Below are 16132 nucleotides of genomic sequence, written 5' to 3'. Positions count from 1 at the left end.
AAGGGAGCAGGTGGGGCTCTGAGCACCCCTGAGCTTCAAATAGGACCACTCCACTTGGTTTGTAGGTCAGGCAAACTTATCTGACAATTAAGTGTGAACTTGCCAACTGGGATAGAGTGCTAGGAAAGGGAGGGCCCCCCAAGGGAGCATAGGCTATGCTTGCCTGAAGATGCATTTCAGCTGAGCCTAGAAGAGAAGAGGAGAGCAACTGAAGGAAGACAGAGGAAGTGGACATGGTATGTGCAAAGGCCCTGGGACCAGAGGGAGCACAGTATAAAGCAGGGGGTCCAAGGCCTGAGGGAAGCCAGAGAGGTGAAGGGGACAGGTCTTCACGCTGAAAACGAGGGGTAACACAGGGGCTTCAGTCAGGACAGTGACATGGTCACATCTTCAGTTGAAAAACAGCATTCTGACTAGAGCAGGATAGTGGACAAGAAGGAGAAAGAATTGAGATAGGCAGGCAGAAAGAAGACTTTTAGCACAGTGTAGACAAGAGGTAAAGCAGCTTGACCCCACGGAGGTGGGAGAGAGGGAAGCACGGACATATCGGAGAGCATCGAGGAGGAGATACTGACGGACCTAGGAGTGAATGGACGGGGGGGGCACCTGGGGTTTGGCTTGTGCGCTGGAGAGCCCCTTCTCTGAGACAGGGGGTCCAGCAGAGGCCCCAGGCTTGCGCTGGACCTGCGGGGTCTCTGGCACGTTGGGGGCTGCGGAGGTCAGGGCCCCGTCTCGTAGGCAGCTGTCTCCGAGAGTCTGAAGCTCCAGGGGTTTGCAGTCAGTGTCCAACCCAGGGGGTCACCAGCCCGGAAGGGCAGATTTCAGGCTGGAGCAGTGGGCAGGCAGCGAGCGCCGTCAGGACCTCCCGAGTGGGAGGGGACCTGCTTGTCTGTTGCTGCAGGAAGTTTCTGTGGGCTAGCGGAGCCGCAGGCGTGGGTGTGGACCGCGCCCCATGTTGGCGCAGGCCCTCAGAGCCATCAGAGGGGGCTTCACCCCTGGCTGGCCCTTCCTTCCCACCTGGATCCTTCCTTCCCTTCAGGAGGAGAGGCGGTCACAGAGGGAGAGGGCGGGAAAGGTTTGAGATGCTCGCTGGGGATGGCAGAGGGTGGCTGAGCAGAGACACAGTAGGTAGGGGGCCCACTGAGGCTGGGGATCGGAAATTAACAAGGGATCCGACATCCCCTGCTGTGCTGTCACATGACTTACTCTTTCCTGTCGAGTGAATTCTTGTAAGTCCTCTCAATTTTTGTGTTGTGTGTGGGATGAGGTGGTGGGGGGCAGGGAAGAGGGAAGGAAACTGGGGAAGAAGACAGTGAAGGAGAGTTAAGAACAAGAACAAGGGGGGTTGCGTGGGTGGGACCGTAGTTGACCTTGAACCACACAGGTCTGAACTGCACTGGCCCACTTACACGTGGGATTCTTGCGATAAATACAGCACTGTACTCCTTTATGATTTTCCTAATAGCGCTTTCTCTTCTCTAGCTTACTTTATTGTAAGAACACAGGGTATAATACACATACCATACAAAATCTATGTTAACCGACTGTACGGGATTGGTAAGGCTTCCGGGCAAAGTAGACTCTTAGTAGTTAAGTTTGGGGGGAGGCAAAAGTTAGATGTGGAGTTTCAAGTGCACGGGGGTTGGCACCCCCCACCCCCATGGAGTTCAAGGGTCCAGTTTGATACAGCTGTAGACAGAGCTGGAGCTGGGCCCAGAGGAAGGCAGCTGTGTGGGCAGAGACACCAGGCTGTCACGGAAGCCATGCAGGCTAGACCGTGGGCGGCCAGCTTCTTGGGCAGGAAGGAGAGGGGAGGAGGGTGAGCCTGTGCGAAGGCACCAGGTTAGGGAGCAGTTTTGGGGAGTTGGCCAGGAGCTCAGTGTGGCAGGCTGCGCGGTAAGTCGAGGTGAGGGGAAGCAAGTCCAGAGAAGTTCAGTGAGGATGGGAACATACTGAGGGCGAACATGGTGAGGCCACCACCAAGGCTCTGGGATATGTTCTGTTGGGTTTTAGAAATTGGTTCCTTCACGTTCAATTTTGTTATCATTACTGCTTATAGGTTATTATAGGGCCAAACTCCAACACAGGATTTCATGGGGGTTACCGCTGGGTTATCAAATAGGAACCGGACGAAGTCCCATTGTTTAAGACGAGTTGGAATCACTGCCTAAGAACAGACACGCCTCATGTCTGTCTCAGACTTTGAGAGAGACAGAAAACCCCGGGGGCCTGCCTGGAGGCGGGGAACATTGCTCACAGCTTATGTGGCAGCACTGTGCTCCGGGGCTGCTCTGACATCAGAACCACAGGGACTTTCTGCGTGAGCTCGCTTGCCGCTGTGCTGTCTCTGGGCTCTTCTACACGCCTCTTCCTGCTTCCTCTGGGGGAACCAGGTCCCCCTTACCCTGTCCTTTGGTTATTTGTCCCACTTTTCTCTTTCAGAGGGCCGCTGCCAAGGCGACAAGTCAATGTTCTGTAGGATGGAAGTCTTGTCTCGCTATTGCTCCATCCCAGGCTACCAAAAGCTGTGCTGCAAGTCTTGTAACCTGCACGACAACCTCACCGAGGTGGACGATGGGGCCGAGCCACCGCCCGGGAAGCTCAATGACATTGAAGAGCTTGTGCCCACCCTCCCGGTGCCCACCCTCATCATGGAGGTGCAGCCTGCACCGGGCACGCCCCCACGGGTGCCCCTCAATGCCTCCAGCACCAACGGCACCGAGGATCACCCAGACACCAACGCAGTCGACGTGCCCTACAAAATCAGCGGCCTGGACGAGGAGGTCCAGCCTCCCAACCTGATCCCTCGACGACCGAGCCCGTATGAGAAGACCAAAAACCAGAGAATCCAAGAGCTCATTGATGAGATGAGGAAGAGAGAGATGCTCGGGAAGTTCTAATAAAATGGAAAGATAGCATCCATAGCATTTTTTCCCCCTTGCTTATAGATATATTCCATGGGATGGCAAATCGTGGAGATGAAGGAAAAATTTCTGATTCCAAAAGGGTTTTGAGAAAACAGAGAGGGAGAATGACATAAACATCTATGCATATGGTTGTGAGCATACGGCAGCCCGCTCCGCACGTGTTTGTTCCCCGGCCCCGGAATGTTCTAAGTCCCGTGCTGGAACCAGGTGTGGGATGGAGAGGAATACAGAGGCTCTATGAGCGCCATCAGTGAGGGCGGGCAGGAGGCTAACTCGGAGAGAGGAGACACGTCCCCAAGTTCCTGAGCAGTGATTGGGCATCTTCCTTTCCTTGGTGGTGACCAACCCTTCTGGAGCCGCGGGACATTTCCTACCCCTCCCCAGACCGAGGGAGGTCCGTGGGGACTCCTAGGATAAAGTGATTTGCTAATCGACCCATCACTAAGATGTGCACAATGAAGTGGAGGCCGTGAACTTGAATGCCAATGACTTCCAAGGCAGGCAGGTGGTGAGGATAAGCATGGTCACCCGCCGGGGACCACGACCGACCTGGGAGGTGCACCCCGCTAGAGCTGCTTGCGGGCTCCAGCCATTGCTGCCTCTGGGGGAGCTGGCCCCCAATGCCAGATAATGTGCTTTCAGTAGAAGTCTAGCTTTGCGTGCGAAAATCCTCAGTCCTTAAACTTCAACTCAGAATATGTCAGGGGGGTCTGGAAGGTCTGTTAGGGTCTAGAGCTGCCAGGCTGCAGCCTCTGGTCTCCAGGCCTGGCCAGATGAAGCCTCTTGGAGGAAGGACTTCAGAAAAGCCACCTGGCCCGTTTGGTGCTCATGCCCGCTGTTCGCCTCAGCCCAGACTTAGCTGTGAAGCCGTCTGCTCCTTCCTGGGAAGGTACTAAGGACTTTGTAGATCTAAACAGTGGGCCACGTTTTCTCCACGAGAAGACAGTGGGGTGCGCTCCAGCCTCTCTCAGGCCTCTCTCATCTCCACGAACCCTGGCCTGCATGCAAGGCCCATGACTCTCCCAGAGGGGTGGGAGGGGGTGGCTGCCACTGTGGGAGCCATGCTCGGGGTTCTGAGATGGGGCTCTGCGGGCTCAGGTTGGCTCCTGAAGACCAGCTTTGCTTGTGGGGGTGGCCTTGCCCTGTCTAGCCCTATGGAGCCTCCTTCTGTGCCTTGGAAGTCCCAGCAGGGACCTGTGAGATCAGGGAAGCACAGGGTGGGAGGTGGGGAGAACCCGCTTTATCTTTGGCTGTTCCCAAACTTTTACAACTTCTGTTTTTGGCAGAATGGTGCTTTGTGAGCAAGATGTGAATGAGAGAGAAACAGGAAGGGAGTGGGGGTGGACGGGAGGACGGTGGCTAATTTTTACCCCTCCCTGCATGGATATTTTGTGAACTGTAGCCTCAACTTCCCCAAATTATAAGATCCAGGGCCCTTGAGCTGCTCCTCACACATAATTCTTAAGCTTTCCCTGCCTAGGAAAGTTCTAGAGCCTTTGTATTCTCACCAGTCATAGATTTTAGAGAAAGAGCTCTCTAAAATTCCCCATTCTATGGATGGGAACACCGAGGTTCAGGATAATACCATGATGGCTACTTTACACTGAGTCTGAGGTGCTAAGTATGTTTTTCTGATCTGTGTGTGTGTGTGGGTGTGTGCCTGTGTGTGATCTAAGGGACAAGGTGAGGGTGTAGGAACCAGTGAGAACGCTATCTGGCATGATGCTTAACCTCCCCGCTGGGTGATAACTAACTGCCTCTCATCCCCACCTGGTCCGGCGGCCTCCCTCCCCTCTGTCACTGCATCCCACACATACTCACACATGTCCTGGTGTCTCAAGGGAGCTTGCTGCCTCTTAGAAGCAAACTGGAGAAAACATTTTTTGGGTATCTCTCATAGTATCACTTCTTTAACAGATGTGGTTTACAGCACTTTGCACTCCTGTCTCTCTCTGATCAGGAAATGGATGCCTCGCCTTTCCCCTACTGGTTGAACCCAGGGCCACTGGTGCTATTCACGGGCTGCAGGACTGGGCAGTTCTTGCGTGGGTCTGTCTTGGAATGCAGAGGAAGCTCAGGGTGACTGACCCTAACCGGAGAGTATTACTCAGTTTACTCAGCCTGGGGGGCTCAGGATGGGAACACTCCATTCCCAGATCCCGGCAGAGCAGGGCTACATGTCTTGGGGCTGGAAGGCTTCAGGAAGAGGCTCCAGGCAGGACATACCCAGGGTTGCCTGTCTTCTTCTGGAAGGAGAGAGACGCCCTCTGGGAACTGTAGGCCAGCATGGCCACCGTCCCATAGGCCATCATATTCAGTGCCTGGGGCCATATACCCTCTGAGTTCTCTAGAACCGGATGGTCCTCCAAGGTCTCTCTGTCTAAGGAACACAGGGTTTAGCAGACTCTGAGAGACTCCTAATCCCCACTGAGCTCAGGACCGGTGGGAGAGCCAGCTTAGCAACAGTCCTGAACTTCCAGAGCCGGCGTCTGTGTCTGGAGGCCCCTGCAGCCTGAAGGCCAAGGAGGGTTTCTAGCTGAGGCTGCGGAGCACCATAGAGAGACTCAGAGCTCTCTGTCTGCGGCTCCAGAAAATTGCGTTTGTGGGGAGACTCCTGCTGGGGTTGGGGACCCGGCTCTCTGATCTGCTCCTTTTGGAAAACCCATGGAATTTCCCGTATAAGCCTTCTGTTTGTATTTTAAGGTTGGTTGTTTGTTTGGCGTCTATAAATGGTGCTCAGTAGCGCTCCTTCGAGATGAAGCGGGAGGACTCTGTATCCCCAAACGCCAGGCAACCGCCCCAGGAATCATCATGGTGCTGAACTCAAATCACAGCGTTTATCTTACTGATCACAGCCATCAACACATTTGTTTTCTGTAGAGAAAAAATTGGCTTCTTGATTTTATAACTTATTAAAGTCAAAATGTCTGTGTTTTTGCACATCATGCCTGTGTGTGCGTGTTACCTTGAGTATGCTACCCCCGTCCTCAGCCTGAACTGGGCCACGTGGAAGGACGTGCTGCCCTCGTGAGGCCAAGGGGTGGGTGTGGGCCGCACCAGGGGGCACCGAGCCATGGCTGCTCAAGTCGGAACCCCGTGAAGGGCCAGGGGCACCCAGAAGGACGGGTCCCTCGCCCAGCTCCCCTGCCCAGAAGACACCACGTAGCCCGTAGCTTCCAAGTTAACCTTTAGCTCCAGGAGGAGATGAAGAATCCCCTGACTCCAACTCCTCCCTGATTACGACCCCTTCTCTCCTGTAATTAGGGTTCCCAGAAAAATTACTAGATGTTGAGTTAAATTTGGATGTCAGAGAAACGACAAATAACGTTTTAGTATAAAATTGGGACACACTTGGGGCGCCCAGGTGGCTCAGTCGGCTGAGCGTCTGACTCTTGATTTCATTTCAGGTCATGAGCTCAAGGTTGTGGGATGGAGCCCTGTGCGGGGCTCCATGCTGGGTGTGGAGCCTGCTTGTGGTTATCTCTCCCTTTGCCCCTCACCACCACTCGCTCTCACTCTCTGTCTCTTAAAAAAACTGGGGACACACTTATACTAAAAAATTATTTGGTGTTTCTTTGGAGTTCAAATTTAGCTGAGAGTCCTATGCATTTATTTGCTAAATGAGGCAACCCCACACCTCATAATCAGTATTCCACTTTTAAAGACAAGCCGATTTTCTCTGGCCCTCTTTGATATTTGCAGTGTTGGGGAGAGGGAGGGAGGTTGAAGGAAAAGGAGATTGCTCCCCATACCCCCAGCCATGGAGGAGGTAGACAGACCATGTGTGCACAGTGCTGGGGAGAGGGGGCAAACTTACAAATCTGTACTGAGGTTGGAGGTGGCTTGGGAATGCATAGGATTTCTCATCCTATTCATTGTAACTTGTGTTGACTCCATTGTTATAGTGCAGTTAGTCCTTTATAACGGGGGAGAGGAACTTGGGATGGGTGTGAGTGTGTGTATTAGGAAGCGCGGGGTGGGGGTGGGGGCAAGGTGCAGTTGGGTGAGCAGAACTGACTGAAACTAGGTATTTGCAAAGGTATAGAAGGAATGGCAGGCAAGGAAGGTTCTGTCTGTGCTCTCTGAGGCATGCTGGTTAATGGCTAGGAGAAGCATATGATCACATTACCAAGGTCCTGGCCACCACCCCCTCCTCTGCACACCACATCAGCCCCTGACTCCCAGGCACCGAGCGGCCATGCATGGTCATAGTCAATGGCTTATGCCTTACTGTACATCCTTAGCCCAGGGAACATAATACACGCCCATTGAGAGGCCATGTGGCCAGTCCCTCTGCCCTTCATGACCCCACATCGTTTCTTTACTGTCTTGAGTTGAGTCGCTCCTTAGCCATACTCCCATGATTTTATACCCAAATTTTCATATGCCCACTCGAGTCATGCAGACGTCCTGGAGGGTCTTTTCTTACACTCGCCACTTTCCTACACAGAAGATTTCACACCTACTCATGGCAAGTGGAGACAACAGACCGGGACCAGGAACTGTTTGCCTTTCAGAATGAGATTTCCACACTGTTCTCTGTGAGGGCTCCAGCAAGACACTAGCCTCAAATACACAGAGAAGATACACAAAGACACAGCCTCCGTGCATCGAAGCGACCACTGCCTTGGTTCAACGAAGGTACTAGTTTCTTTAAGTGAACACTCAGATCACAACTTTCAACTTTTCTTTCTTTTTTAAAAATTCTGTGCATTTTACATCTACAAATTTCCCTCTAAGCACAGTACTAGCTATCCCCCACAAGTTTTGGTATTTCAACTATTTATTATCATTCCATTCCAAATATTTTCTGATTTCCATTGTGACTCCTGAGAGTTATTTTAAAACATGTTGCTTAATTTCCAAACATTAAGAGATACTCTAGTTATGGGTTGTTACAGATTTCCAGCTATTTTATTGTGGTCAGAAAATATTTTCTAGAAGATTTCAACCCTCTGAAATTTGTTGAAGTTGCCTTTATGGCCCAGGATGTGGTTTTTCTAAGCATCGCACCTGTACTTGAAAAGAATTTGTAACTAGAAGTTGTTGGATATAGTTCTATAAATGTCCATTATGTCAAATGTGTTAGTCAAATATTTTATATCTTGATTTTTTGTCTTCTTCTATTAATGTGATAGAAAGTTGTTCTAATACCTCTCGCCAATTGTGGATTTTTCTATTTCTCCTTGCAGCTTTATTGATTTTTACCCTTCTTTAAAAAAAAAAAAAGAAGCCATTTTACTATTTTGAGGCCACATTAATGGGAGCATACACATTTTTAATTGCATTTCTTCTTGGTAACATTTTCCCTCATCTTTAGGAATTAACAGATGTTATTTCCAGCATTAATTCTCTCTTGAAACTTTCCCCCCTAATGTTATAGCTATGTCAGCTTTTAGTTAGTGGTTGCACAATATAAATTCTTCCGTTTTTTCACTTTATGCAATGTATCCCCATGCACAACTTGTCTAAGGCCCCAGTGACTGTGGAGCCTGAGGACTACATCCAGGGAGTTGTCTGTCACAGAGCAAGTATTCAAATAAACAGCTAGAAGTAGGCTCAGGAGCAAATACTGAGAACCCCGTCACCAGTCCAGAGGAAAGATGCAGTCTTGGAACCAGAATGGTGACTGGCTGACAGGTGAATGTGCTGCCCTCCACACCATCCTGGGGTGGGTCGGTCCTGGAGAAATGCTGAGACATGAGCAAGTCTGGCCACTGGGTTCAGGAGGAACAGAGCTCCACCTCTGTGGGCCTCACAGAAGACACGCGGATCCCAGAGAAACGCCACCTTGCTCCTAAGAGCTCGAGGTCATCCAGTAACCTGGAAGCAGTGATTCCCCCTCCTGTGTCTCAACATGAAAGCTTAGGTTATTGATTTGAGATCCTTCTTGTTTTCTAATATAGGCCTTTATGGCTACACATTTGCCCTCATGTGCTATTTTAGCTGCACTCTGTAAATTAGCTGATATGTTGTATTTCCATTTGCATTCAGTTCAAATATTTTCTTTTTTTTTTTTTAAAGATTTTATTTATTTATTCGACAGAGACAGAGACAGCCAGCGAGAGAGGGAACAGAAGCAGGGGGAGTGGGAGAGGAAGAAGCAGGCTCATAGCGGAGGAGCCTGACGTGGGGCTCGATCCCATAACGCCGGGATCACGCCCTGAGCCGAAGGCAGACGCTTAACCACTGTGCCACCCAGGCGCCCCATCAGTTCAAATATTTTCTAATTTCACCTATAAGTTCTTCTTTGGCCCGTGGGTTATTTAAAAGTGTTTTTTAAATTTTCCCAATAATTGGGTATTTCCCAATTTTTTCTTTCTGTTGTTGATTTTTCTAATTTAATTTTACTGTGCCCGAAAACCCCATGCTTTGCATTATTTCAATCCTTTTCAATGTATTGAGACATTTTTATGGCCTTTTATGTGGTCACACGCGCTGGACAATGGTGCATATTCTGCTGTTGCTGAGTAGGGTGCTGTGCAGATGTCAGTGAGGTTGAAGCGGTTGATAATGTTGTGTAAGTCTCCTAGTGGCTATGGTTCACCTCTCTGGGCTCTGATCTGCTCCGCGCTAGTGGCTGAGGCTTTCTCAATAGCCTCTTAGCTATTTGATGCATTCAAGAGTTTTGTTTCTCTTGCTCAATCTGTTTAGTTATTTTCAGTAGGATGTTTGGCCTGAATTATCCAATCTGACAATTCTGGGATGCCATTTATCAATGTTTAATTCAAAGTTGTCTATTTCTATTTGTTGGAATTGGACTAGGTATCACTTCTGGTAACGTGGCAAACTTTTAACAAAGGTTTGGGCTGAGCGGTAGAAGAGAATAGAGCTCAAAGCCTTTAGATTCCTGGCAAAGTGCCCAAATATAACAGTTCCTTCCCTGCTTCTAAGACAATTTAAACGACAATGTTTATAATATAAAGGACTATAATTCTATGTAGATGTTAGCTTTTGATCTTCAGGCAAAAAACATTACTGGATAGAGAAGGATCGTGATATGATTATAAAGCTCTAACAATTCAATTAATCAGGTTAATATATCAGAAGTTGTCATAACCTCAAGGAGAAATTGGCAAAGCCTCCACCCTAGAGGGGTGTGTACATATATATCTGAATACGGTTGATTACTTTTGCTTTGCTGAAAACAAAGCCACATAACTAGGGTAAGATATTTGCAAATCACTTATTTGATAAGACATTTATAGACTATATAAACACTCTTGAGTGTTGGGGCGCCTGGGTGGTGCAGTTGATTGGGCGCCTGACTCTTGGTTTTGGCTCAGGTCATGATCTCGGGGTCTTGAGCTCGAGCCCTGCCCTGGGCTCTGCACTCAGTGTGGAGTCTACTTGGGATTCTTTCTCCTTCTCCCTATGACCCTCCTGCTTGTGCTCGCTCTCTCTCTAAAAATAAATAAATAAATAAATCTATTTTTAAAAAACTCTTGATTCTCAGCTTTAAACAAAGAAACCTCCCAAATGGCAAAGATTTGAACAGACAGATCATTAAAAAAGATGAACGGATGATGGCAAATAAGCATATGAAAGATGATCAAAATCATTAGTCATTAGAGAAAATGCTTTTATTGGGGCGCCTGGGTGGCACAGTGGTTGAGCGTCTGCCTTTGGCTCAGGGCGTGGTCCCGGCGTTGTGGGATCAAGCCCCACATCGGGCTCTTCTGCTATGAGCCTGCTTCTTCCTCTCCACTCCCCCTGCTTGTGTTCCCTCTCTCGCTGGCTGTCTCTATCTCTGTCGAATGAATAAATAAATAAAATCTTTAAAAAAAAAAGAAAATGCTTTTATTTATTTTTTTAATAATATTTTTTTCATTATATTATGTCACCATAGAGTACATCCCTAGTTTTTGATGTAAAGTCCCGTGATTCATTACTTGCGTATAACACTCAGTGCACCATGCAATACGTGCCGTCTTTAATACCCATCACCAGCCTATCCCATTCCCCTCCCCCCTCCCCTCTGAAGCCCTCAGTTTGTTTCCCAGAGTCCACAGTCTCTCATGGTTCATTCCCCCTTCTGTTTACTCCCTCTTCATTCTTCCCTTCTTTCTCCTACCGATCTCCCTGCTATTTCTTATGTTCCATAAATGAGTGAAACCATATGATAATTGTCTTTCTCTGCTTGACTTATTTCACTTAGCATAATCTCCTCCAGTCCCGTCCATGTTGCTGCAAATGTTGGGTAATCGTTCTTTCTGATGGCTGAGTAATATTCCATTGTACATATGGACAAGGCAGGAAACAAATGTTGGAGAGGATGTGGAGGAAGGGGATCCCTCTTACATTGTTGGTGGGAATGAAAGTTGGTACAGCCACTTTGGAAAACAGTGTGGAGGTCCCTTAAAAAGTTAAAAATAGAGCTATCCTGTGACCCAGCAATTGCACTACTGGGTATTTACCCCCAAGATACAGACGTAGTGAAGAGAAGGGCCATATGCACCCCAATGTTCATAGCAGCAATGTCCACAATAGCTAAATCGTGGAAGGAGCCGAGATGCCCTTCAACAGATGACTGGATTAAGGAGAAAATGCTTTTAAAACCACTATGAGACATCACTGCCAACCTGTTAATATGATTAAAATGAAAACAAATGAGCAAAACAAACAAACCACCCCTGACAATAGCCAGTGCTGGTAAGGGTGTGGCGGAACGGGAGCCCCATACACTGTGCCTGGTAAATCAAAATGGAACCACCAGTTAGACAGTTTGGCAGCCTCCTCTAAAGTTAAGCATTCACTTTCCACATGACCTAGCAATTCTGTTCCTAGGGATTTAACCAATAAAAAATTTTTTAAAGATTACACATACACATGAATGGAACAGAAGATCTAAGACCAAGAAGATCTAAGACAAAAGATATATGTATGCATAATGGGAATATCAGAAGAGGAAAGGAAAAATGGAGAAGAAATATTTGAAGCAATAATGGCTTCTCAGTTTTCTCTTCAATATTCTCAATTTTCCAAAATCAAATGACAGACACCAAATCACATATCAAGGAAGTTCCCAGAACAACAATAGGATCAATACCTCAAAATCTAACACCTAGCCATATCGTGTTTGAACCACAGAAAACCAACAGAAAAGAGAAAAATCTTAACACCAGCCAGAGTGGGGGAGAAATCCCTTTCTTAAGAAGGAACAATAAAATTTACATCTGACTTCTCACAACAAACCATGAAAACAAGAAGAGTGGAGTAAAATATTTAAAGTGTTGAAAGAAAAAAAAAAACGTACCAACCTAGAATGCTGTATTCAGTGAAATTATCCTTTAAAAGTGAAGGAGAAATATAGACTTTCACAGGCAAACAAAAATTGGGGGAATTTGTCACCAGTAGACCTGCCTCACATGAAATGTTAAAAGTTCTTCAGAGAAAAGGAAAATGATAAAGGTCAGAAAGTCAGATCTTCCTAGTGAAAAGCAGAAAGGCAGAGATTGAAGGAAAAATAAAGTCCTGTGTTTTTCTTATTCTTACTTGATCTGATAGATAACATTGTGTCCTAAGTAATAATAGCAGCAAGAGGTTATAGCATATGGATATAAGTGAAATCATGGGCAGCAACATCATAAGGGATGGGAAAGCATGATGGAGAATACTCTGTCTGAAGGTTCCTGCGCTGCACGCGAAGCAGTAGAGTATTATTTGCAAGTGAACATACAGTAGTCATAAATGATAATGCAAACTCAAGGCAACCACTAAAATGGTTTTAAACAGAAGTATAACTGATGTGCTAAGAGAGGAGACAAAGTGGAATGATACAAAATGTTCAGTTAAAATCAGAGAAGGCAGAAAAAGAAAGGGAAAATAAGAAATAAAGAATTGTGTACAATGAATAGCAGATTGTTACAAACATGGTAGATATTATACCGATAATCACTTTCAATGGCACCTGAAACAATGCACTTCTAAATAACGCACGAGTCAAAGAAGAAGTCTCAAGAAAAAAAATTAAAGTGTTTTAAATGAAGGGAAAATAAAATACAACTTACCAAAATCCATGGGATGCAGTAAAAGAAGTGATTATGTGGAAAATTATAGCATATATTAAGAAAGAAGAAAGATCTAAATCAACAATTTAAAGGTTTACCTAAGGAAACTAGAGAAAGAGAGAAATATAAGTTTAGATTACAGGAAAAAAATAATAAAAACCGGGACAGAAATCATAAAACTGAAAGCAGGAAATCAAAGAAAATTAACAAAACCAAAAGCTGCTTCTTTGAGAAGATCAGTAAAATTGATAAACTTGTAGCCAAGCTAAGAAAGAAAAAAAGAGAGAAGATCCAACATTCCTGTTTTCAGGGAAATAATGGAGGGAATATTTGAAGATAAAAACTGGAGTATCTCATCACAGCCTAATTTCTTCACAAAAACTAAAAGATGAAAATGAGGCTGCTAGCCAAAGTAAGTTTCTGATGGATCATTTGTTAGCTAAGCAAGGAAATCTGTTTACTGATGGTAAGTTAATTAAATGTTTGGTCGCAGCAGCCAGAGAAATACGTCCAGAGAAGATAAACTTGCTTAAGCCCTCCAGTGGAACAGTCCTTCAAAGGGTTGAGGACATTGTTAGCAATATCAATAGTCAAGTAAAGAGTAAGATGGATGACTTTAACTGATTTCCTTTGGCTTTGGATGAGTCAGCAGTTGTTCATGATTCTGCTTGGTCGGTGTTTATTTGATGAGTCGATGCTGAGTTTAAAAATGATGGAAGAACTAGCGTCTATAAATAGTCTGTGTGGAACAACTATAGGCAAGAATATTCTTAAAGACATTGAAAAAACGCTCATTGAGGATAACCCAAAGTGGAGTCACTAAGAAGTGCTCCAACGGACTTGAACATGTGACGTATATAAAACACGGGAAGCACAAAAAGAGGCTTAGTCGAACACATTTACAAAGACTGTGAAAATGTAAAGTGTCTTAAACCTGTGCTTATTCATGCAGGAAATCAACTGGAGTCTGTCCTGTTGTATTGAGCAAGTAGTGCCAATAGTGACCTTCATTTGCCCTTGTGGACTTAACTATTGTCAGCTCTGTTTGTGGCCAATAGTGACCTTCATTTGCCCTTGTGGACTTAACTATTGTCAGTTCCGTGAATTTTCTCTTTCAGAAATAGAAGCTGAATATCCTGACTTGCTCTGCTATGCAGCAGCTCAATGACTTAGCGGTAGTAAAGTTTTATTGCCATTTTTAAAAGTCAAGGCTGAGAGTGGAATTTTCCTGAGCGAGAACTGTGTTTGACCACTGTTAATAAACATGGGGTGGCTTTGGAAATTAGCTTTTGCTGCAGACTTAATAAATATTTCTTAATAAATTCAGCTGAAAATTTGGGCAAATCAGACTTTCTATGCAAGATTTATTCTGCTGCAAATTCATTTCAATAACAACTAATATTTGAATCACAAGTAATGTCAAGACGCTTTATACACATGCTACACTGTCAAAATTTAAAACAAAAAGTGCCATCTCTATTCCCATAAATATTTTCTGCAGATACAGATTCTGAGCACAGACTCAGTTCTAGCAAGATTTTTTGGATCTCAATGCAAGTGCAAAGGAAATTTCCATGTTTCAAAATCCATTTAATGGTACAATAGAGGAAGAGCCACCTAACCTCTCATTGGAAACGATTAAACTGAAATGTAATGATACACTAATGGGAAAATATCAAAAGAACAATATAATGAAATTCTTTTTTTTTTTAGAGCGAGAGAGAGCGAGTGAGCGAGTGGGGGAAGGGAGAGAGAGGAAGGTAGAAGGAGAGAGAGAGTCTTAAGCAGACTCCACGCCCAGCGCAGAGCCTGATGTGGGGCCCAATCTCACGACTCTGAGGTCATGAAAAATGAACTGAGCCCAAATCAGGAGTTGGATGCTAAACCAACTGAGCCACCCAGGTGCCCCAGAACAATCTGATGAAATTCTATAAATGAATTGCAAGCAATGAATCTGCTCAATTCCACTCATGCTCATGCACTAATATTGGAATTTAACAATGCCTATCCATGTGAAAGCACATTTTCAAAGACAAAATTTTCAAAATGTCATTACAGATCAGGAGATCCGTATTATTATGAACAGATAAGCACTGGCAGATTTTTTTATGACTTTGTTGAGATAGAATTCACACACCACGCATTCCACCCATTTAAAGTGTCCAACCTGATGCTTTTTTATATTTACAGAGTTGCTCAGCCATTAGGACAATCCATTTTAGAACATCTTCATTACCCAAGAAGATACCCCATGGCCAGGAGTCCCACTTCCCCCAATCCTCCAAGCTGGATTCTGAACATTACATATAAACGAAACCACACCATGTGTGGTCCTTTGTGCCTGGCTTCCTTACTTAGCACAATGCTTTCAAGATCGGTCCATTTAGTGGTATTTCTCAGTGTTTCATTTGTTTTCATTGCCAGATTATATTCCATTGTTGATGCTACTATGTGTATTTAGCCATTTGTCAGTTAATGACCATTGGTTTGTTTCCACTTTTTGACTATTGTGCATAATGCTGCTATGAACATTTGTGTACAAGTTATTATATAGATGTATGTTTTTATTTCTCCTGAGTATATACTTAGGAATGGCATTGCTAAGTCATAGAGCAACTCTATTCCTAACCATTTTAGGAGATGCCAGATTATTTTCCGAAGAGACTGAGCTATTTTGTACTCCCCCTAGTAGTGCATGAGGGTTCCAATTTTTCTACGTCCTTGTCAACACTTTTTATCTCTTTTTTTTATTCTAGCCATCCTAATGGGTATGAAGTGGTATCTCCTTGTAGTTCTGACTTACATTTCCTTGATGGTAAATGAGGTTGAGTATCTTTTCATGCGTTTCTTTCACTATCTGTGTATCTTCTTGGGAGAAATGTCTGTTCAGATCTTTGCCCACTTTTGTTTGGTTTGTCTTTTTATTATTGAGTTGTTAGTAGTTCTTTATGTGTTCATTATCAGATATATGAGTTGCAAGATTTCTCTCCCATTCTGTGGATTGTCTTTTTATTTTCTGGATGGTGGCCTTTGGTCCACAAAAGTTTTTAATTTTGATGATGTCAAATTCACACATTTTTTTTCTTTTCTTGTTTGTTGTTTTGGTGTCTTATCTATGAAATCATTGCCTAATCCAAGGTCACAAAGATGTATGCCTAAATTTTCTACTAAGAATTTTATCTATCATTTTAGCTC

General features: G+C 45.3%; 1 protein-coding gene across 1 annotated transcript in view; it reads left to right on the top strand.

Moving 5' to 3' along the window:
* Positions 1-5872, top strand: part of ADAMTS2 (ADAM metallopeptidase with thrombospondin type 1 motif 2) — a 223772-nt gene extending 217900 nt beyond the window's left edge. The window contains exon 22 of the mRNA XM_040622615.1: positions 2443-5872. Coding sequence (XP_040478549.1) covers positions 2443-2900 — 458 coding nt within the window. The 3' untranslated portion in view covers positions 2901-5872. The remainder of the gene's footprint in view (positions 1-2442) is intronic.
* The last annotated feature ends 10260 nt before the right edge of the window (positions 5873-16132 follow it).

Source organism: Ursus maritimus, unplaced genomic scaffold (assembly GCF_017311325.1).
Source record: "Ursus maritimus isolate PB19 unplaced genomic scaffold, ASM1731132v1 scaffold_5, whole genome shotgun sequence".
Classification (NCBI taxonomy): domain Eukaryota; kingdom Metazoa; phylum Chordata; class Mammalia; order Carnivora; family Ursidae; genus Ursus; species Ursus maritimus.
Note: the sequence above shows the minus strand (reverse complement) of the source record. Positions and strands in the feature narration are given on the sequence as shown.